The sequence below is a fragment of the Poecile atricapillus genome, chromosome W (genome assembly GCF_030490865.1).
Source record: "Poecile atricapillus isolate bPoeAtr1 chromosome W, bPoeAtr1.hap1, whole genome shotgun sequence".
In the NCBI taxonomy this organism is placed as follows: Eukaryota; Metazoa; Chordata; class Aves; order Passeriformes; family Paridae; genus Poecile; species Poecile atricapillus.
In genome coordinates, this window is record NC_081288.1 from 44,350,770 (window position 1) to 44,373,841 (window position 23,072).

A 23,072-nucleotide genomic window follows, 5' to 3' on the forward strand; every position below is an offset into this window, starting at 1 on the left:
ACACCATCTGAGTGTGAACAGAACTGTTTAAGAGCCTCAGCAGCTTACCAGGTACATCCCTGTGAGGCAGGAGCTGCATCTTTATTCCCAAGTAGCACTGTGGCAATGGTAATGAATTACGTGAATTTTTGATATGCTGTACTTTTTAATTTTCTTCTCCCCCTCCTTTTATAAGATAAAGATCAGTATTTTATACCTGTCTTACAGTGCAGGTTTCAGCACTGGCACAGGCTGAGTATATGGGCATGCACTTTATAAAGCCTTGTTGCCATACCAGAGCAGCAGCAAAGGCTGCTAGGTCCAATGACCCCTAGCTCACATAGGTGTTGGAATAGCTGACTGTAGAGTGTCTGCAGCTCTTCACTGAGGCAGATTTTGGGGGTGAGTGGGGTATGAAGTTCATTCCAACCACCCACTTGATTTCTATACAGCCTGAACAACTGTCAGGAAGTCATGACCCTATAGGAACAGAATATCCACATATTTCCTTATGGAAGCTGGTTTTTTCCTCTTCTGTAGTGGATGTAGTTCCTCCACAACTTCCCCCTTCACTTTTCCACATTACTGAAAGTCATTCTTCTCAGGCAGAGCAAAGATTTGGCCTGCCAGCAAGTACATGTGGATCAGGTATTGGGAGGTCTGATACTATTAATTGTTTTTCTTTTTTTAAGAATTTTGTTGCTGTAGTTTTCAGAAAAGCCTCTTATTTGAAAAGGACCTTGAGCTATTCAGTGTTTCCCAGTGGTTTTATTTGTTGTCTGAAAAGAAATATCTGATCATCATTTTTCCTGATGTATGTGGATTTTGTCCAGTACATGCATTTAATTAGTGACTCCAGTTGTTACAAATAGTACTTCACTTTGAGTTCTGAATAACAATTATCTTTTGCTGGATTGTTCTTTCTTCCCAAGGAAGTGCAGGCAAGCAGACCCACCGACTGGGTTTGGACTTGCAGGTGGGTAGGTCCAGGAGCAGCATTCACAGCCATGGCTTAGGCATACTTCAGTGGGGGTTGTGCAGGCAGATTTATGCACTGTGGGTAGTAGGCTCAATTTCTGCTAAATGAAAAGAAAGAGGAGGATGCATTAAAATCTGTTAGTTTAGCACACCTTTTCAGAAAGGAAGGACTAGATTGCTCCCTTCTTCGTAGAGAAAAGAGGGAGAAGATGGCTAAGCCCATGCACTGTGCCCTAGTGGGTTCAGAGCATGCCTAAGAGGAATGCAAATTTTGTGCTTCAGTTGGTGTAATTTTGAGGCCAGAAGAGTGCCAGGCTCTGAGACTGTGACACGATTCTCTCCTGTTGAAACTGTCTCCAAGAGCAGGAGAGATGAGAAGTGGAGTTTCGTGGCACTGGGCAGTGAAAGTAACAGTATGGAAAGCCTGTTTCAAGTACTCTATCTCTCTTAGGAGAGCTGCATGTGTGTTACCCATTACTGCCTTCCTGAATGTGTCTGAGTGAATAGGGCTGTTATTGTACTGCTTTATTTTGATTTCACATCTCACCAGGTGTTCACACGTAAGACCATCTCAGCTTATGTTCACGGATCTGGTTGTAAGGGCTTTTGTGGGTAGGGGATAAGAAATGCAGAAAAGCTGGATAACTCACAACAGTTAGGGTGTTCAGGTATTCCTTGTATAGTTCATAATAATCTGTTCTCTCTGTTTCTAAACAGAGATCTGTTTCTAAACGGAACTAAATATCTTCCTCCCTGCATCTTTGTTCATATACTACAGATCCAGTATCTTAATTCCCACTTGCTTTTTTATTAGAGGGCTGAAGGTCATCATTGTCTTTGATAAACAAATGACTACCACAATGCAAAGTACTTTCAGCATTAAGTTCTACAGGAAAGCTTAAAAAATGGTCAGCATAAATAAAGTAGATAATTAAACTGTTTCTACTTGGAGCTCTGAAGGGAATTTTGCACTTATACTTGGTTTAGGCTAAAGAGTGTTCTCTTTTATCTGTGTGAGGGAGCAATTCATAAAATCAACATTTCTGTGTCTCATCTAAGCTTGCAGTGCTTGATCTTCCTCCTGCCTCTATTTAACTTCCTGCTAGCTTATAGTCCATTTAGTCTTTGCATGGAGACTTTGGGCCTCTTCCACAGCACATTGTTTAATCAGTCCTTGTTTGTACTGGAACGTCACGGGTATTGTTGGGCTAGGTCAGCGCAGTCGAGATGTGCAGCATGTAAAAGGGTTTTGTGCCAGCAGAGTGGATCAGTTTACCTGGCACTTGGTGAAAGCTCAGGTTTCCTGGACACGTTGGCAGGCTTCTTGGTGGTTTTTCCTGAAATACCGATTGCTGCAAAGGATTCTTGTGAACTGAGTGAAAATAATGAGTAGATAAAGATACTTTTTTAAAGAGTCTGACCTGATAGGTTTATCTAATGATGGCTTTGTCCCCTTTTCCTGGGAGCATTTAGTATACCATTATTTTTTCCCCCAACTTGCTTTTGAATTTTAGTTAAGGTCTCCTTGTTTTTGCCTCAAGTCTCAAATAAAATGCAATCCATGGCTTTCGAAAGGCTTTTAAAAATTATTTTTCCTTTATTTGATGTGGGTTTTTGGACGGTTCTTGTCTTGTCCAGCTACATGCAGCTACATGGAGTAAAACACTGTGGAAAGCCAACACAAATTGTCATTGCCTAACTTAGACATTTAGCAATTAAATTGTCCCCATTTTGAAGTACATCTAAATGATGTTTTCTTTGTTGAAACTGGGATTAGCAAGTTTGTGCTGTGTTTCCAGATAATTCAATGCCCTGTCTAAAAACCAGTGAATGTCAGTAATTGTCAGTATCACAATTGTTCCAGTTAAAAGGAAATAAACAAGCTCAGGTTCTGAAGGTGTCATAAATCAAATCCTCCAATTTTCATCTGTTGAGTTTTAAGATGTGCATTTATAGATTCAGTTCAAAGGAGCCAGGAGGAATGCTTCCAAGTGCAGTTCAATATTGGATAGAAACATCAAATTATAGTCCTTTCCCTGTATATTTGCAAGAAAGGTTAAGGGGGGAGAGCACCTATTGTACTCTGAACCCCATTTAATTTTAGATTGGGAAAAAATGGCACAGAATTAGTCTGTATGATTTATTGGGAGGTTTATATTTGCATTCATTGTGTCATGATTTCTTATTTATTGAGTTTTTTTTAACTTAGATGAAATCTAGGCAGGTGTTTTTTCTATATTGATGCCATTTTAATTAAGTTAACAGTCTTGAGAGAATGGTGTGAGTTGTACAAGTTTGCTTTTTTAAAAGTTTCCCCTTGTTATATAGCCAGTAGACTTGAGAGTTTAAACAGAATTACAGGCATTTGATGTAAAGTATGCTAAGGAGTTAATTTTATGTTTATGCCTTCTGAAACTTTTTTTAAAATCAAATACCTAATACTATGTGTGTAAAGTTGCTTTCTGTCATAGCGAGGTTGAGATCCTGGTGGAAAGGCTGCTGCTCTGAGGATAAATTTAGATGAGAAGGGTGTGGGAAGAGTGTGGCCAGCAGGTTGAGAGAGGTGATTCTCCCTCTCTTCTCGGCCCTGGTGAGGCCACAGCTCAAGTGCTGTGTCCAGTTCTGGGCTCCTCAGTACAGGAACGAGAAGGAGCTACTGGAGAGTGTCCGGCACAGAGCAACAAAGATGATTGAGGGACTGGGGCATCTCTCTTGCGAGGAGAGATTGAGGCAGCTGGGCTGTTTAGTCTGGAGAAGACTGAGAGGGGATCTCATTAATGCACATAATTATCTGAAAGGCGGGTGTCAAGAGGATGGTGCCAGACTCTTTACAGTGCTGCCCAGCAACAGGATGAGGAGCAACGACCATAACCGAAACCACAGTAAGTTTCATCTCAACCTGAGGAAGAACTTCACGCTGAGGGTGTCAGAGCACTGGAACAGGCTGCCCAGGGAGGTCATGGGGTCTCCCTCTCTGCAGCCGTTCCAAACCCGCCTGGTTCCTGTAGGCGGCCGAGCCTCACGGGGGCCTCGAGCAGGAGCTCCGCAGAGGTGGCGGCGGGCGGGAGCGGCGGCCGCTGCGCGCAGCCTCCGCCAGGTGGCAGGAGCGGCCCGCGCGCGGCTCTGAGGGGGCGGCCGCCGCTCGTGGGGAGTGCGGCCCGGCCTCGCCCCGGCCCGCGGCTGTGCCGCCGCCTCGCCGCTGCCGGGCTCCGTGCGGGAAGCCGCCCTGCCCGCCCTCACCTGCTCCGTACGTCGCGGTGTCCTCTGCAGGCTGTGCTCCGCATCCCGCACCAGGGAAGGGAGACCAGGCCTGGGGCAACCCTTGGGAGCACCTGGCACCCGCTGCAGTGCCTGTCCCGGCACGGGCCGCAGGGCTCCGACTAAATTAACTGCTCCTTCGGGAAAAAAAACCGAAAAAACAACCACCACCACCACCCCACACCCCCCCCCCACCCCACCCCACCCCCCCCTCCCAAAAAAAAACCCCAGAAACCAAACAGGGCAAAACCCCCAAACAAACAGAAAACAAACCACCAAAAAAAGTCTTGCTCTGAAAGTAGAGGAAAGCTTTGTATATACTCTGTCTAGAATGAGCCCCTTTACTCTCATATTTAGAGGCATTTTGTGGCTTCTGCCCATGTTTGTATTACTTTCCCAGCACCACTGTTATTAAGGTATTTCATTAGAAGCCAGTATCTTTACATCAGAATGAGTTGGTGGCATTGGTGAGCTTAATTTTATTTTGCTTTATTTTTTCCCCCCTCAAATCTTGTTGAGCTGTCAGAAAGCCTTGCCCTCTTTCCTTGCTGCTGAAAAAGAAAATGTCAAGTAGTGTATGTAATAGCAAATCATACATGGCACTCCAGGTTCTCTGACAAGTCATGGTAGTAAATTGAAGTTCTAGATGGGAGAGCCCAACAACAGCAATGATTTGAGAAAACCCAGTATACAGATACAGTTTAAGTCAAGAAAATTCTGAAAAAAGAGGCCCTAAGGATTTCCCATCTTCTTTCTTATAATAGATGCTTCTGAATTCTGCTTATTGAAAGAAATAAATTTTAATTCAGGAATTCCAGCACTTGCAAAATATATATATGACATAACTGAAAACTGGTGAGGAACTGCACACTGTTTGAAGGTCTTGGAGGAGATTTTGAACTGTGGAAATGAGGGTTTCTTAAAATTCCTGGCAGTGCTTGGAAAATCCGTAGCATTTGTAAATTTAAGTTATTTTGATGGTTAGAAATGTCTGCTTCCTTTGAGCTCTTAAGCTTAATTAAGAAATATGTAGAAACCATGGGGAGGAGAGTTAGCTTCTCTATGGCAAGATTTGGTAAAGAGGCATTTATAACAGGCCTGTGTCTGTGACCAAAAGTTCTGCAAGATATGATTTATAGCTTGGAGGTGTTCTCCTCCTGGTCCCCACCCCCCCACACCAAAAAAAAGTTGGTGAGTGCACTAGAAGCTGTGTCCCTGTGGCAGCTATGTGCAGTCTGCCCACAGAGCTGAGGATGGCCTGCTGGGACAGTACCTCAGCACTGTGTCCATGGCACAAATGGGATGTACATGCATTGACCAGCGAGGAGTCAGTGACTCATTTGTGCCAGGCATCTCTGCCCACTGGCTCAGGACAGTGCCCGAGTGCTGCTGAGGGTCCGTGCTGCTGCCTCAGGTCACCTCCCTCCCCTGAAATTTGTAGGAGATAAAGCATGGGACAGTGGCTTCCTCCCACCTCTGCAGATTTTCAATCAAACTGCAGCTGTCATGGTTTGTATTTATTGTAGTGTTTTTCTTCAGATAAATTTAACTCTAAAATAAAGCTCCAAATTCCATACCTCAAAGCATGAATAGCTTGAGTTGTTTGTTGCTCAGTGCAGATATGAAAATGGCTGAAGTATAGAGATGTGTATATGCACACAAACAGGGGAAATCATATATTCATAATAAAAGCCACACAAAAGTAGGCCGGGTTTAGCTGGAAAAGATCTGCCAATACTTGCAATAATGATGTTAAATGATGCTCCCTGTTTGAATCCAATATTATAAGGACAGACCAGTTTGAAGTGGGATTTGATTCTGGGCACAGGAGAGAAGCATAATTTGTAGCATGTTATTACCTGAAGCTAAACTACAGACAGCAGAATTAATTCATTAGCATACACTTCAGTGTTTGTTTAAAATGTATGGATGAAAATAGCTTGTTTTACTCACTTTATGTTCCACAAGCCTTCTTGGGGCATTGTATGTATATATATATGTGTGTGTGTGAGTGTGTGTGTATTTATGGGTTCTTTTTTCCTTTTTAGGACTTTATTAACTGTTGGTGATAATTTGTATTCTCCACTTCTGTTCTTTTTAGTCTATAATATTTCTTGCACTCAGAATCAGCTTAGCATGCAGTCATTCCCTGTGTTTCTGAAGGGTAGCCTTGTAGCACAAGTGCATCTTGCTGTTGTTCTTAAGGTGTATACCCCATAATCCTAGCATTCCTCTAGGGAAGTAGGTAGTTATTCATGTTGTAGCTGGGTCTCATTAATTATCTGCTGTCTGTGTAAAGCACTCTCCAATTATACCACCAGGTATCTGTTGTTAAGCTTCATTTATCTTTGCCTTCATTGTGCTTTTGCCGTAGCAAATTCTCTTGTATCCCAGAGAGTTGCTATTTATTCCTTAGTATCTGATGTATTAAAGTCTCCTGACCTGATTTTTCCCAAACATCTTTTTATAAGTAGTAGGTACTCCTCAGTTTTCTGTTCTTCTCCCAGCTCATGTGGCCATAGCTGCAAGAAAAGACAGACAGTGGGACATAGTCTAATAGACTCTATTGTATTTTTGGTTTTTAGGGGAATCTTCATTTTCTCAAACATTAATTGCAATGCTGTCTATAAATCTTGTTCTCTTTTCCCACAGGATTTGCAAATAGAGCGAGAGAGGACCGTGTATAACATTTCTGGAGGCTGCACAGCCCTAGTGGTGGTCTATTTGTTGGGCAAGCTATATGTGGCAAATGCTGGTGATAGCAGGTAAGTGTGTTCTCTCCACATCTAATTCTTCAACCCAAACTTCCCAGGCCTGGTGTTACCGAGTTCCTTAAATGCAGAGAGCATCACAAGAAGATTCTGTTTCTTGGCTGAACACTTAGCACTTCTCACAGAAATGAATGTAAGTGCCAGGGATAGCGTTCCCATATCTTGAGCAGTGGTTGCAGTCAAGGAAACTGGCAGCATTTCTGGTCCTGTAGCAGTTTCTAAAGATTCGATGTTTGCAGAGGAGTGGAAAGGTGCTAAAAAGCCATTGACACAGAAGAGGTGTTGGGTGTGTAGTAGGATTGTGTGTTGAACACTGACACGGTGACTGCATCCAGAACAGCCGGTAGGGCTGCATTTGTTCCGTAGGAAGTCCCGTGGCTCCTGTTTCCAGGCTTAGTCTTGATAGGCCATTTGACTTACAGATTTTAATGTAATTGAAGGTAGTGATCAGTAAGCAAATAGCTGCTACTTTTGCCTTAGGAGAAGAGGAGAGGGAGACAGGCTATCACAGTATAGGTTTTTTGCTTTGTCCTGTTCTAGCTCACTTGTCCATTTCTCAGAACTGAATGCTGCTGCTCAGGAGCTATTGCTTTGTTTTATTTTGAAGTTGGGTGCTTGAAGACTCACGATAAGAAGCATTTTCTTTGTTTTCTGATGTTGCTAAAGATAGGAGCATACTGGAAATCTCTCACACTCTTTCCCCCCCTCTAGCTCTGCCCTTAACACCATTGGAGGAAGATAGTGAGGCTCTTCTTGCAAGACTTCAGACTTCACCTGTTTTTTTGGCAGTGCACTGCATAAATAGGGCAGGGAGAAGAGTTCCCACATGATACGAATGGCTCTTGTATTCTGTTCATTAATAGCTGAATAATCTGAAACATCTGCAAAGGCATTGAACCATGCTGTCTTTAGGTGAAGACTGCTATGGTTATGAGTTTGCGTTTAAGGTTTGTGCACACACAGTTCATGTTTGTAGTGTGTACACCCATATATTTACAGAGACAACACTCAAAAGTTAAGGGGTTTGTAGTTTAAACTTAATATTTTTATTGCCTCTTGCTGCTTTACACTGTAGGAAGTCAGATAAATCCTCTGTGAATAAAATTCCTGTTCTTTTCATGTTGGTGATTGTTTTTAAGATGCTAAATTTGCTGTATGTGTTGCAAGTTGCTCACCCAGTTTCTAGGGAGAAGTGACATAATTGAATCTCCTTTTTGTATCAAATGTCAAGTGAGTCCTCACATGGTAGCTGCAAACATGTTTGAGTTGATCATCTATCCTGTGAGCAGAACTACTAGCTGCACTACATTATATCTCTCCTGCCATTAAATTAGAAATGATCACATTTTCTTGTGCTATCACTCTAGAGGTACAGTTGAGTCTCTTTCTTTGAGTTGGCTAATTTGCTTTATTGTCTCTTAAAAATGTGCTGTGTAAAACTGGCCATGCAGGACTTAATTCTGAGTAGCCAAGACCTTTGCTCTAAAATGACTGGAACTGGCTGCTTCCAGTTCCCTTGGGATTCCTTCTGTGCTCCCTGAGAGCAGCCTCAGCTCCACTGCAGCCTCTGACACACAAGGGCAAAACACTCTTGTTTGTGGTGATCTGGAGTTGGTGCCAGAGTATTGCTGTAACTGTAGTTAAACATACTAAGTCTTCAGGAAGTTTTGCGTGTTCATTAAGTCCACTCAGAACATCTCTTCAGAAAAAGAGGGAGAGCAGGAATCAAAAAGGAAACAGTCAGCAAGATTGGGTGTTGTTTAAACCAGGATTCAAATTCTCATTCCTAACATCTTTTTGGTAATAAAGTTCCTCCAGATTCAAAATAGTTTGGTTTTGCGCTTCCCAAATGGACCTCACAGAAAAATCTTTCTTATGCTGAGGAGAATTATTCCAAAATCTTTCATTTTCAGGTAAGTCTATTCCTAGACTTTCCTAGCTCAAAAGAAATTTTAAAGTTTTAAATTGAAGATCAGTTGGTCTGGGTCTCTGTCCCACTAAATCCCATCTTTCCCACTTAGAGGGAAAATCCTAGCTGTTGCAAAACATCTGAGTTGCTGTCATGACAAAAAGGACATTTTAGGACTAGACAAGTCACTGTGAGGTTGTCTGCCCACAGCCAGCGTACACAGTGCATTCCTTTATTGTGAAGAGCCTGGTTATGTAGTCAAGAAATTTTACTTGTGTTAGTTGGAAAAATGTTTTTTTTTGCTGTCTCATGCCTTGTGTGGTAAACTTTGTGGTTTGTTCAGATAAAAGGGAGGGCAGAGAGAAATACAGTAAGGAAACTACTTCAAGAAATGGTTATCTGCTCTCGAGACGGGAGGGTTTTTTTTTTCACTCAAACAAGGGACTTCCCTTGTTGCTGTTGGAATTAGATGACAAAACCCTTAGTTCCTTTGAGTTCACCTACTCATTTGTGCCTTTCCCCTCTCCTCATTCTCCTTCTTCCCTCTCTGCTACTCCACTGGAAAAAGCCTGCAAATAAATCAAGTTTCCCACAGATAGAAATCTCTGAGAGAAGGTTTTGTGTGGGAAATAAATATTTTGGGTTGATGCGAACCTCAGTTATACTCCCTCTTCCCAGGAGAAGTTTAGGTTTTATAATTTCAGGGAACTTCAAAACAGCATAAGCTTTTAAAGGTGGGTTTTGAACAGCTTCTGCTGTCAGAGGACCAAGGTATGTGCAACAAACTGTTACTATCACAATGAAACTAAGGAAACGTTAAGTGTGAGACTTGAATAATAATGTACTGTGTGGTGCCAGCTATACCTCAGACTCATGTCTGTGGTATTCAGTTTATCCACCAAAGCTTCTCAAATCTAATCATTTCATGCCACGTACCCTGGCAGTGTTGTATAGCAGCTGTCCTTTTGTAGTTGATGTGTAATTACATCATGAAAAGACTTTAATTACCATATTACTAAATTACCAGCCAGCAATCCTTTCAGGTTCAGCCCTAGCTCACTTCTGTATGGACTATTAGGCTTCTCCAAGCTGAACACTTTTGGTTGGTGTAAAAGGGAGGAAAAATTGTGCTAATTGTAGGTTTTGTTATGAACTATTATTTAGCTTGATGTTATGGCATCACTAATGTCAATGATATAATTAAACTTCTGCTAATGATGCAATCACAGTTCTGTAATAATTATATGTTAACTGCACATGATACCAGAACCCTACTAAAAATGAGGTGATGTATTCAGAGCCTGATAAAAACAACTTGGAAGGAACTGCTTTCATTCTCTAATGGCTTGTCTGCTCATTCTTGGACTCTGCCATAAATATACCTACTTGTACAGTCAAAATTCATATCTGAATATCAGCCAAAGCTTTTCTCATGTTTCTTTCTGTCTTTTTCTTCTCTTCAGTGATTAGCATTGTCCATACAAGGTTATCTGATCAGGGACTGATAGTGCTATAGTCAGCTATAGTGCTTTTTTTGGTGAGCATCGAGGCACTGTGTTTTGCTTACCGGTATGACATATTTGCTATGAAAAGTAGGCCATTGGAATAACTGCTTTATATTTCTTTTCTTTTTTAAATATTGAATAATAAATCTTCTCTGGTCTTTGTTTTAGCTAGTGTTCTTTAATTCTAAATTCTATATTACTAAAGTGACTTTTACTTCTAAACTGCCATACCATGCCTTATTAATCTCAGTTCTTTTTGGTTTTATGCTCTTTATTAGGATATTGTTTTATAGCTACTGATGAAGCAGCTGTAAAACAGGGATTTAATGTTTTTACTGATTACTGTCCAATTATTGTGTAGCCTCATGCAACATAACATTTGCCCAATATCACTACAATGACTGTAATGCAATATGATCATATTAACCATGTTTGGCACAAGTATTGTTCTGGCTTTTATGTTGTCTGGAACTACTCAGAGACTGCAGGCACTTCCATTTTGTGCTGTGCTTGGAGCCACATAGGGAAGCTGTGCCTTTATCATTATACAAGAAGCAGAACATTGCAAGTTGATTTGACTTTTCCATACACCCTGAAACCCTCAATGAATCTGCAATGGGTTCTTGGGCTTTTCTTGATTTATTGCCATTAAATGGCATCAAAGCAAAGAGCCTGATGTTTTGAAGGCTTCACAGACATGCAGGGTCACTGAATATTTTGCTTTGCTTCATCAGCTCTTTTTTATCATCTTTTTGCCTTCTTACTTTTGCTCCCCAGTACTTACATTTTCAGGGCATATTTGCACGTTATGCTCATGTCCAGAATAGATTTTCTCCTTCTTTTTGCGGGTGTAAAATTAATGCTAAAGCATTTTGGTTTATTAAATGGTAGGAGCTACTTGAATGAGTATTTTTGTGATGGTTTTGTGTAGGTGCAGGTGAAGTAACTTCATTGGTACTTCAGGAGACCAGGTGTGGGAGAGTGTGTTTATAACACAGTCTTCTCCCAGTGTAATAAAATAGCAAATTGAAAATTGAATTTGTTTACTGTTTCAGTTCTTTCTGGATTTGCTGCTTATGTTGAAGCTTACTACATTTATACTTCCTCTTTTTTGTCATGGTGCTTGTCAGCTGCTTCCTTCATTGTTAGTTCTCACTATAGGAAGTCAGATTTGGGGCTTAATTTGCTTTATTTGAAGTAAATGAGAGCAGCATGGAAACAGCCACACATCTGCTGACTGGCAGTGTAGCTTAAATTGAATTTCTGAGAAGTCAGAATTGATGATTCTGAGCCATTTTTGTGGTTCATGGTGTCTGACCTTTTCCTCGAGGCAGTCCAGCAGGGTCGTTTTTGCCAGAAGTGCTAACACTGTGTAAGGATGGAAACTAGAAAGTGTTCTAATATATTGGTATTGTAGAACTAGTTTACTTTAGTATTTGGTTTACTGTCTAGGAGGCTTTAATTTTCTGGGTTTTTTAACTACTCATCTTCTAATCTAAATGGTGTATGTTTTCCCTGTTTTCTGTGAGTGGTCTGCCTAAGCCCTCTCTGTCTTCTTACATCTGTGTCTGCATAAACAACAATAACTTTGCTTCATACTAGAGGCTTAGAGGTCTCTAGAGGAAAGACTTAGTTAATAAGCTTCTCCAGTCTGCAGTATTTGGAAAAGCATTCTTTTTCCTGTCTTCTCCTAAAGATGGGGCAAAGAAAGTTTCAAAACTGAGTAACACACGGAGGCTGTGCAATTGGTAGGGATTTCTGTTCATTCTCTGAAGTTCTCATTCCTTCAGATTCTGAAAGGATGCCTCCCCAGAGGCGAGAGCAACACTTACGGATTGTAGTTTGGCCAATCTATGGAACATCCCGGTTTTTAGGTTATTATTAATTCTCTGACAGAATCATTTGAAATTAAAGATGTTTGATCATTTCAGGGCAACAGGTAACATAAGCTGGGTTTGCTCACTGGTCTGTGTAGTGAGGAGAGACTGAATTCAAAGCAAAGCAAGTCTCTGCCGTGTACATTCTTCTTCACTGCCGTTTGATAGGTGGAGAGGTCTGATCCTGACTAGCCCAAAATGCTGGAAAAGATTAGCCATGTTCAGGAAACGTGGCATGTCCTCTCTGTTCTTCCTGTGTGTTTTCCTTAGAAGCATGATCTGCAGGCCAGCAGAAAGCCCTTCTCCCATCTTCCTGCCTGGCCTTCTTCCAGGGAGAAGCAGGAGCACAAGATTCATTGAAATAACAGCAACCTAAGATACTGTAGGATTTTGTGCTGGGTAGAGGTTTTGAAGGCACTTCAAGAAACATGTAAGGTATGGTGTGAAGAAAAGGTGTTGGATCAGAAAGAAGTAATTTCACTCAAAGGGCAATGCTAAGGAAGAGCGTTTCTTAGTTATCCAGTGAATGCCAAGTTCCAGGTTACTGGCATGTCATATCCAGCACTGACTTGGCAGGAATTATTAATTTGGTAGTAAATGTTTGCAGGCTTTGAAGACAAAACAAATGTCCTACTTCTTTTCCAAAGTCTTGTTTTTCCTGGGAGAGCATATGCCTTAGCAATACCTATGGCAATTAGCAGGTATTGAAGCCATTGTAAACATTTCCAGTGAGGGGTACATTCAGTTACATCTTTGGTCCTAACCACACAAATATTATCTTATGTTCCAGATAATGAGGAAGAAGAAGAAGAATTTGGGCTATTCAAGTAATACCAGTAAACTGTAAAGTCGCTGTTCGTTGGTATTGATTTCCAGGAATAAGGAGTTCTATTACCTTTAATTCTCATGGGGTTTCAGCCTTTTAAAAAACAAACAGAGAAAAAATACAAGCCAACAAACTCCAAACAGTCTTTTTTATCTGTGCCCTTGTAGCTGACCACAGAGACATGCAAGTTCTTCACTGCAGTGTTGCAGGGCAAGGGCCAAGGCATGGAAAGCAGGCTGAGCACCTTGGTTCTCTAGCTCCCATCTATATTGTGGGAGGAGGGCCAGAGGGAACACCCTAGGCTTGCTTGGTGAATGCTTCAAAGTCTACTCTGGTCCTTACTATGTTGAAAAGCTTTTCAAGTCACCTGAATTCAGCAAACTTAAGGCAGCCCAGGCTGTTCAGTCTCAGCAGAAGCTATACAGTGCTGCTTGATCCTTCCTCCTGGGGCTTTTAGTGATGGCTCTGGGCACTTCTGTGTGGGCAAATGAAGCAGGGCTTGGGTAAAAAATCACCCATGAAGAGTGAGCAGAGAGCATGAGTTGCAGTCTTTGCTTTTACATCTCAGTCCAGCTTGATCTAATATTCTGCAACTGGTACTGAGTTAAGCAGAAAAGCTGAGATCCAGGTAGATATGACTTTAGGTGCTAAAGTAATTCTTTTTGTCAGGGGTAAGAGAGTGAAGAGCAGAGAGATAAAAAATCCTTGCTATGTCCATCTTACATGGACAGCCATATCCCAGCCATATTACTGGCAAAATAAACACTGACTTGCACAGCAATGCCTTCATCCACTAAACCCAGGTTTAGTTGCCATAGTAACTTGTCTTGGAGATGAATGTGATATCCTGGACAGCAGGGAAAAAGGCTTTGATTCCACAGATACTGGTCCTGAGGCTCAGAGCTGGCTGCAGAGATGTGACTGCATTTCTTTGTTCATTTCCCTGGCACAGCCTGAGTAATTGGTGGCATGTTGTTCAGCTGTGATGCAGAAATGTGGTGGTCTGTCATCATTGCAACCTTGTACTTAGCTGTGTTCACATGAAGAATACACTGAAATCATCGGGGCAAAATGAATCCTATGAGGGCAGTAAATCTCCAACCTAAGGATATTGGAACCAACAGTGGACAGTTTTTGTTTTAGTAGTGTCACTATAACTGGCTTTGTTTAGTAGCTTTCTAGCTGCCAGCTGAAACCTTTTCTGAAAGATTGATGTGTTAAGATGTAAACCATCGGGAAAGTACACACAGTTAATTACACTGCATTTTAGTTTAGTTCATTCACATTTGGGTTAGTAGTACTGGAGCTGGAGTAGACATTACTAGAAGTGTATAGGTTAACTTATGAAGTCACTACTGGTTTAACAGCAAAAGTTACTCTCCTGATTAAACAAGAATGTTGCATACAGATAGCCAGCACCATCACCTTAGTGGGGGGATGGGCATAACAAAAAAATGTATAATTAGCCCTAAAATAAAACACTACTAGTAAAGCCAACTGCTAATAATAGCTCCATACTTAGATTTCAACCGCCAAGAAACACACTTGGGGTCCTAAATGAGAGCAGGGAATTCACTCACAGTAGAGTCTCATGGGAATGGAGCTGCAGCCCACTGAAGAGGCACTGACAACTAGAAGCATACCGCTCCAGGGGTCAAAAATGATGGGGCAATGTGTCTTCAAGCTAACTCCTCTGTGGACAGCCTGCAAGCTCAGAATTACATTTAATTTAAAACTGTAGAGTAGTGATGCAGAAACAACAGAAGTCATTTAGTTCCATTGTTGGTGACAGCCAGGTGCTTCCCGTGGTTAGATGCAATATATAGGGCAGAGGGAGACTGCCAGCAATAGAAAATCCTTTTAACTGCTGCTTACTAAGTTGTTAGTGAATACATGAGATGGAATATCAGATCAGTTGTTAAAATTCTGATTTCTGTTATTTTTGGTGGCTGTAAGGAAAATCATGACTGGCTCTGGTGCTATTGAACATGAAAAGCAAGCCCTTCCATAGAAATCTATGTTATTCTGCTTACAGAAGCAGTTTCTGTTTGCCTATTTGCGATCCTTTATTTAAAATAATACAATTAATTCACTAAAATTAGACCACCAGAATAGTGGCTGCAGAGTATTTCAGCAGCCTCATTGTGCCCAGAGGCCTTCTCCAAAGGAATCACTAAATAAGCAGTAGAAATATAAATATGAATGAGTCAAGTAATTGGAAACAGCATAAAGCTCTACACATGTGTGCACAGGAACAGCTCATGTGCTTGCAGGTGCCTCTGAAAGACGACTTTCATAGGGGTTTGCAGGGACTGAATTTCATCCTTTTTCTCTGTTTCTTTTCAAAGGCAGGAGAAGGTTTTCATCTTGTCACAGGAGAGGTGTAGCATGCTTGGCTCCATGGTGTGGCAAAGACATGAAGAAAGGACCTTGAATGAAATTCTTGGGAATGCCCAGTCGGTGTCCTGGTGTAGCAGGGGCTGCACTCAGCCGTTGTGCTGCTGAGATACTAACCCTTGGAGCAGCCCGGTGGCTGGCAGTCTGCAAAAAGCCTTAGCAGAAGTTTGGGAGTGATCTTCATTGTTCTGGCAGGAAATGCCAGAGCACGCTCATGTAGGAAATTACTTTTGCAATACTTCACCAAGGCAAGTTCTCACACCTTTTATTGGCTTGAGGGAGCTGAAGTTCCCCCAGGTGATGAATGAAAGTGTCTGAGCAGCCTGCTATAACCCACAATGTAACATGAAACTACACTGTCACAGGAAGAGCCACAAGCAGGGAGAGTCTGCTCCTGCTTAATGTTGGCTTTGTTCAGCTGAAAGAAAAATGATCCAGTGTTTCTGTCCTGTCACAATGTTTCTGTGAACAGGCTCATGTTTGTGCTGAAGAACATGAAGAAATCAGGGTGGCACGACTGTTGAGTGGCAGTAAATGGAAAATGAGAACAGAGACAATTTTCACTGGCTCTACTCCTTCCCTGGTTGTTGCTTGTTTTCTTCTTGATAGTGATGAAGTAAGAGTTGGGGCATTATCTTAGGTATTATGGGTGGGAGGCAGAGGGGGTAATTTTTCTGTACGTGTTGCTGAGGGTTGGTGCTTCCACCTGAGTTTTATGGTAATGAATATGTCATCACTGAAACCTGTTTTAATGCCAGCTAAATGTTATGTAACAGTTGGTTTCACTATCCCCAGCCTGCCTTAATTCATAAAATTAAGGAAATAGTTTAAAGGCTTTGCACTATAGTTCCACACAATTAGTGAAAACATGGGATGGAATATGAGATCAGTTCCATACTTATTTGCAGTGAGGTGTTTGTACACCTGATTGCTAAAGAAACATTGAGAAATGGGTCTGCATGGGACTGAGTAATTCAGTTTGAAGAAGTAAAACCAAGGTGCCAGTGCTGAATGTATTAAAAGTTATCAGTAATCGTAATGGTAGTAAATTCCAGTACTTCATTTACGGTGAGAAAAACATTTCTCGTTTTAATTGTTTTAAAGTCATTGTCTTTCACTTCTTAGCAATTAAGAAAAGGTAAGGAAATTTAAACAAAGCACTGGTTTGAAGCATACCAACCATAGCATTGATCTTCCCTGGATTGTTTAAGTATATGCATTTAGTTACCAAAATAAACAAGTACCCATGTAGACTGATTCAATAGTTCTAGGATTTACTTTCTTTTTTCCACAGCTATCTTGTGACACACCTAATTAAAATCTACTGCTTAGTTCCCCTTTGAATATAATAAAGCTCTGCCTTATTATTTCTGTCAGTTTAATCCCTCTTTCTTTTTCATTGACACATTTCTAATACCTCTGCAGACAGGCCAGATACTTCTGCTTCATCTGTACTGAATTCACATGCTTAACACCTTTTGACAAAATGGATACAGCCTCCCTGTGGCTTGGAATTGATATAAACTGTCAAAAAGGGTTTTCTGAATGGTCTTTCTCTGTCACCTTTACCAGATTTTTATCCTGTGTTGTAGAAATGTGCAGTTTAATGTTGCGTTTCAAATCATTTTTGGCTGAAAAAGTGTGTAATGGAATCAGGGTGTCCCCTGAATACTCCTAACAGTTGGAGATGTCTCTTTGTTTTGAGCACTGGAATCCCAATAGACCTGTGACAGCAGTGGAATTACACTTTTGACCTTGTTCACTAAAGTGTTGCTTTCTCTGGATGATTAAATGAGAGTAACCAACAAGATCTTCCCCTAAAATGTGAGTTTACTCTATTTGTTTCTCAAAAGAAACATAGAAGGGATGCTCTGCAATTTTCAGCTGATTGCGTTTTCCACAAAAGAGAAAGCAAACAAACAAAAAACCCCTAAGCCCTGCTCTGATTCAAGGAGGTGGTAGTTGTTAGGCATATTAAAAATGCAAAAGCAGCTGATATATCAATATTTTCCTCAAGCCACAGTTGTTGCTACATCCTGAGCATCACAACAGAAATACAGCACAGTGGCAGATTTTTATCCTGCTGTTGCTTCACTCTCCATGTATTTTAAAAGCGAATGTATATTAAGGCACCAAATGCAATTTCTAAGTATTGAACCTGCATATAGAAAATAATCATATACTTAATGTTGTGGGTGAATTTAGCTGATCTTTATGGACTACACAGTCATGTCAATCCACAAGATAAATACAGTTTTCTGCAGATGCAGCCTTTTAAGCTCCTGGTGTTTCTTTTCATTTGCATGTGACTGAGCAGACATAGCCAGCTGTAGGATTTGCCATGACTGCCGGTCCTGCCTTGTGCATTGAGCTACTCGCATATCTCTTGCTCCCCATTTACTTATTCAGGGTGTGGCTTCTCTGGATCAGAAGAACTCAAGAGGCCAGAAGAGATACAAAATCAGGTTCTTGTTTCTTCCATTTCAGGCTACTTCAGCTGTGTTTTGGGGATTTTTTTCTCCAATATATTCATGTTTACTATAAATATCCCAGCTCTGGAATAGTGAACATACTTTCATGGTCATGCAGAGCACATGAAATGCAATGGCAAGTAAAATCCTGTAGTTCCTGTGAGTGGGGAGTTCAAAAGAGAGGAAAGGACTCAGGGAAATCTAGTTTGTTTTTAGAATAGATCAGAATAAGTGATTTACTGGCCTCTGTGGCCTCAAGACTTCTGAGCAGTTTTTCACTGTAGATGATGCTATGTGGAGAGGACATCAGGGCATGGAGGGCAATGCACTGAGGAGCTGCAGATCTGTGACTTCCACTTTCCAATCCTGCCAAAAAAAGCTTTTGTTTTTTTTAATTACTGCTTCATTGGTGATATAAATTAATGATTGGTATGGGTCTGAAGCAACCTTGTCATCAGAGAATATTTGGTTAGTGTTGACATACTTGTTCTCTGCAAACATGGGTCATCTATCTGCCTTTGGCAGGCTCACCCTGTGGCTCTGCTATAATGTGTTTCACCAGTATGGTGGAAATTAAAATGTTGCTATTAACCATGGCAGAATCAGATGCTCTCTGGGCACCACATCTATTCAAGTAGTTCTTGCTTCCTGTGTAGTTATTTCTGACAGTTTAATAGGACAGCTGTATTCTGGCATAAAACAATCTATTCATATATCCTCAGTACAGGGGGAGTTAAATGCTAATAGAAGACTATTTCCTTGCATACACATGTGTTTCATGCGTGGCAGAAGCAGTAATGCTCATGTAACACCATGTTGCTGCTTAGTCCATTAGGAAGTGTAAAGTCAAAATTAATTGTCCTGCAGGACCGTGTAGAGTGGGTCTCTAAAAGCAGTTGCTGGAGCTGTTTGCAGCTGCTGCATCAGCCAGGCTCCCTCCTCGTGAACAGTTATTGACGCTGGGCTATTGAATTCAGGGCTCTGGAGGTTGCTCGGTGGAAAAAGCCTTCAGTTGCTGCTTGGCAGCTCTGTCACTGCAAGGTCACAGAAAGGGCACTTCAGTCTCCAAACCCAATTAGGGCCTTATTCAGCACCTTTTCAATCGCAGGGGAATATCCCACTGAGCAGGGTGACTCCCAGGCCAGGCTTTTGCACCCAGCCCCCTCATTGAGGCAGCCAACAAATGTGTCCTTTTTTGTCACTTGAGCCATCAGAAATACCCTTTGCTGTCATGAAACAGCTAAGCCGTTAGTGAAGAAAGGTTAAGAGCCCAGTACAGGCTTATAAACTCACCACAGCTTTTTTGGACTAGTGCCTTGTACATGTATGTCTATGTCCCTCCCTTTACTCATATCTAGAGCTGTCTCATTCCTCAGATCAAATCATTTGACTCTTATGAACAGCTGTAACTTGCAAGTTAAATAACGTCCAACTGCTGAAAACATTAATGAAAACCATAAAACTCTCTTTTACCAGGTATCAACAATATTGTTTTAATTCCTCCCCCTCTGAAGAGTGTGTGTATGTGTGTTGGGTCGTGCTTTTCCCAGGTGGCTGCCAATTCTGGTGAAAATAAGTTGAGCTGTGAAAGGTTGACCCACTCACCTCTGAATTGCTTTTTATATGATGTGAGTCCCTCAGGGCCAAATTCTACCCATAGAAGTGAGAAAGACAGCTATCAAAATATACAGGAAGTGTGTCAATATGCACAAAGAAAAAGGTGAACCCCAGACTGATCTGAGTGGTCAGTCTTTAAAAAATTGATTTCCTGTGAAAAGCAAAGAATAATTAGAAAATTAGCCTGATGTGCTAGCAGTTATATCAAGGTGTGGTTTCATGTTAGCTCTTTCAGGCAAGCAAAAGATCAGAAAATTGCTTTTTACTCAAACTAATGTGTAAAATTTAGTTAGTGTCTGATCAGCTCCTTTGATCAGGCTAGTCTAGACTGTTGCCTGACTATGTACTCTGTACTAAACCCACAGACCCCTTAAGCAGAGGCTTACTCAAGTGAATCAAACAACATATTAAAAAGTTATATAAAATGTTCACTGTCTGAGTAAATTAATCTGGTTCAAAGCTGAATAACTGAGGAACAGCAAAAATAAAAGCAGAAGTGTTGTTGCAGAGGAGAGGTGGTAGAGTTCTTAATTCATAAATTACTGTCTCAGAAACACAAAAGAAAAATTTTCAGCAAACTTTTATTATTTTTAATTAGTAATTTTTTTAAGCCTGTTATCAGAGTCCCTAAAGGACAAAAAAAATCTGTCAAAAATTATGCACAAATTTTTTGAGGAAAAAAAAATTCCTAAAATGTCTGTCTCAAGTGCACAATATTGGTTTTAATTTAGGGCCAATGGGAGCCTTCCATATGTAGGCTGCACTCTTGCCACCTCTAACTTCTACACAGGATTATTTGCAAGGAAATGCTGTAAGAAGAACAGTAAATTTTTCAAAGCAAAGCAGTTTTCCCCTCATTGCCAGAGGTCTTCAGACATCTGCCATTGCTGTACCATCCTGAAGCTGTCTGCTCTTTGCCACATGACTCTCAGAAATGTGAACAGTTCATTTACTCACAGTTAATGCAGCTGCTGCCTTTCACATACGAGTAACAGTAGATGACAATTTGGAGACAATTTTAGTCCAATGACCAATCCAAAAGACTTGGAAATCTGTCCAATGCCACTAATTTTAGAAATTCAGGTGTGTACCTGAGATGATTTTCTAAAGATACCTGTGTTTTGAATTTTGAAGTTTAAGTTTTCAGTCTTCGTGTGCCTACTACATTTGCATTGCAGTGCCATCAGAACACCTGGCATAGAGGCAATGACAGCAAATCAATCAAATTATCAGGGGAAGTAAGCTAGCTCATAAATAGGACATCAGTGGGGTGAAAATATCACAGAAATGGGACCATTTTAATAATAGAGAAACTGATCCAAGTGGCAAATACTTTATTTAGCTACACTAAATTGTCTAAATTCAAGAGGAGAGCTGGTACACTGCGGTTATCCAAACACTGAATTAATCTACTGATGGCTGAGAAACAGTTCCACAACAGGAACATTAAAGTCTTTGGAATGATACATAGCTTATCAAAAGTGCTGGGCATTGCTCTACTTACAGAGAGATAAGTAATGGAAAGATAAAGAAACACAGTTCCATGAGTGAATACATGAATGTAGAATACAGTAAAAATATTGGGTAAACTCTTCCCTCCTGTGACTTGCCTTCCAGCCAGTGGCATTATACCAGGGAAAGATTGGACCATATTTTGTGTGCATCAAATCAAATTGTTACGAGACAACAGACAGGTGTTTGAGAAAATTTTCTCTCTGCCATTTGCAGAATTATATGAAATCTTCTGGCTAATCTACAGTCATTCCATTACCTGCTATCTTTCAGCAGGTAACTAGTTAAATTTGTGTTAAATGGGATTTGCTTTGCTATTTCCATTTACTGTTGGAGTAGAAATGTTCTGACATGACATATGACCAATTAATAATTGGAAAGTGCTTGGATGAGTCATTTGAAGGCAGTAGTTTAGACAGCATCAGCCACAACTCATATTAAAACCTGCAGGAAGAGTTTTGATAAAATAATAAAAAACCCTACAATCAGTGATTCTGCAGCATCTCCTCTGGGTGTCTGCATTTCACTTAATAAAGATGCCCTGCAGACATCAATTGAAATAACTCTTGCCTTTGTTGCTTGGATGTTTTTGTGAGCTCTAAAATGAACTTGGCTTATACGAGTATACTTTGTTGCCCAGCCTAAAGGATAGGATGCAGGGCAGGAATTACCCTGTTCTGCTGTCAACCTCAGTAGAAAAGAAATGGCTTTGGCTATGATTCTGAAGAGAATAAGAGTGTGACTGTACCCCATGGTTTTCTGTGGGTTTTTTACTTTATTTTTTTCCTGTGGTGATGATGTTCTATTACTTTTACAGAGCTATAATAATCCGAAATGGTGAAGTCATTCCAATGTCTTCAGAATTCACTCCAGAGACTGAACGCCAGCGACTTCAATATCTGGTAAGAGACCTGAGGACCAAATCAGGTGCTGCTGATGACAAGCATTGCCCAGTAATGTGAAAGGCTCAGAGAAATGCTGCTGAGTTACTGTGGCTCAGTGAAGGATGACGTGTCCGCTGAACACCAGTGACTGATCATGTATGTCTTTAAGCCATCAGCAAATGTGGAGAAAATCCTGGTGGTGCAAATGTCAATAAAAGGAATATTACCTCTTCAGCAAAGGCCATTGATTAGCATGGCTGTGCTTGTGTATGTTGTTTGGCTCCAGACCCTTCAGCAGTGCACTGGTGTTGGATTTTGAAAGCTCAGACATAGAGCTAATGAGCCACAGATGTATTTAATACATCCCAGTACTTGCTGTGTGTCAGTATAAAAAACCACAGACCGCTCTTTGTATGTGAATGATACTGCAGAGTTTGATTAATTTACTCTAACAGCATGCCGTATCAGAGTATAACAGTATCTCCATCAGGAGAAAGATACCAAACTTGGAGGTGATCTCAATGAACATTAGTAGCTGCAGGATAGGATGGGTGATCAAAGATTAGTTTTATTTACTGTAGCAGCACCCATAAAGCTGGGACTGGGTGACTAGCTGGAGACACATGGCATGCTTTATAGACCAAGCTGTGTTGGCTGATAAGCTGCCGGAGTAATATAAGTCAAAATATATGGTGTTATTTTTCATACAAACTATCCTGTTACTTTTTAAGGTTTTAATCAATGGACAGATCAGTTGGTTGAAGTTGATTAGTTGCTTGTCAAAATGTCATTCCTAACATGGCTGAGAGATTTCCTTTGTGCTTCTTCTGTTCTGCTTTTTCCTTTTAGAAGTTTAAGCTTCAGCCAAGGCAGGCTCACTCTTAGCCTTGCCTGACTCAAGATGGGCAGGCCAAGGTCATTGATGTTCCCAGGTCTTAAGGTGTCTTTTATTTTCAATGTAGACCAAGCACTGTGAATTGAAACTAGACAAAATGCCAGTGTTTGAAAGGTTTTAATGAAAAAATTGTATTCCCTCAATTGTCACATTTAGTTTTTTTTCAGTCAGACTCATTGACTTGAAGTTGAAA

General features: G+C 40.9%; 1 protein-coding gene across 1 annotated transcript in view; it reads left to right on the forward strand.

Annotated features, from left to right (window-relative positions):
* Positions 1-23,072, forward strand: part of LOC131591378 (protein phosphatase 1H) — a 123,528-nt gene that overhangs the window by 64,761 nt on the left and 35,695 nt on the right. Inside the window, exons 4-5 of the mRNA XM_058861992.1 lie at positions 6,868-6,980; positions 21,918-22,002. Coding sequence (XP_058717975.1) covers positions 6,868-6,980; positions 21,918-22,002 — 198 coding nt within the window. The remainder of the gene's footprint in view (positions 1-6,867; positions 6,981-21,917; positions 22,003-23,072) is intronic.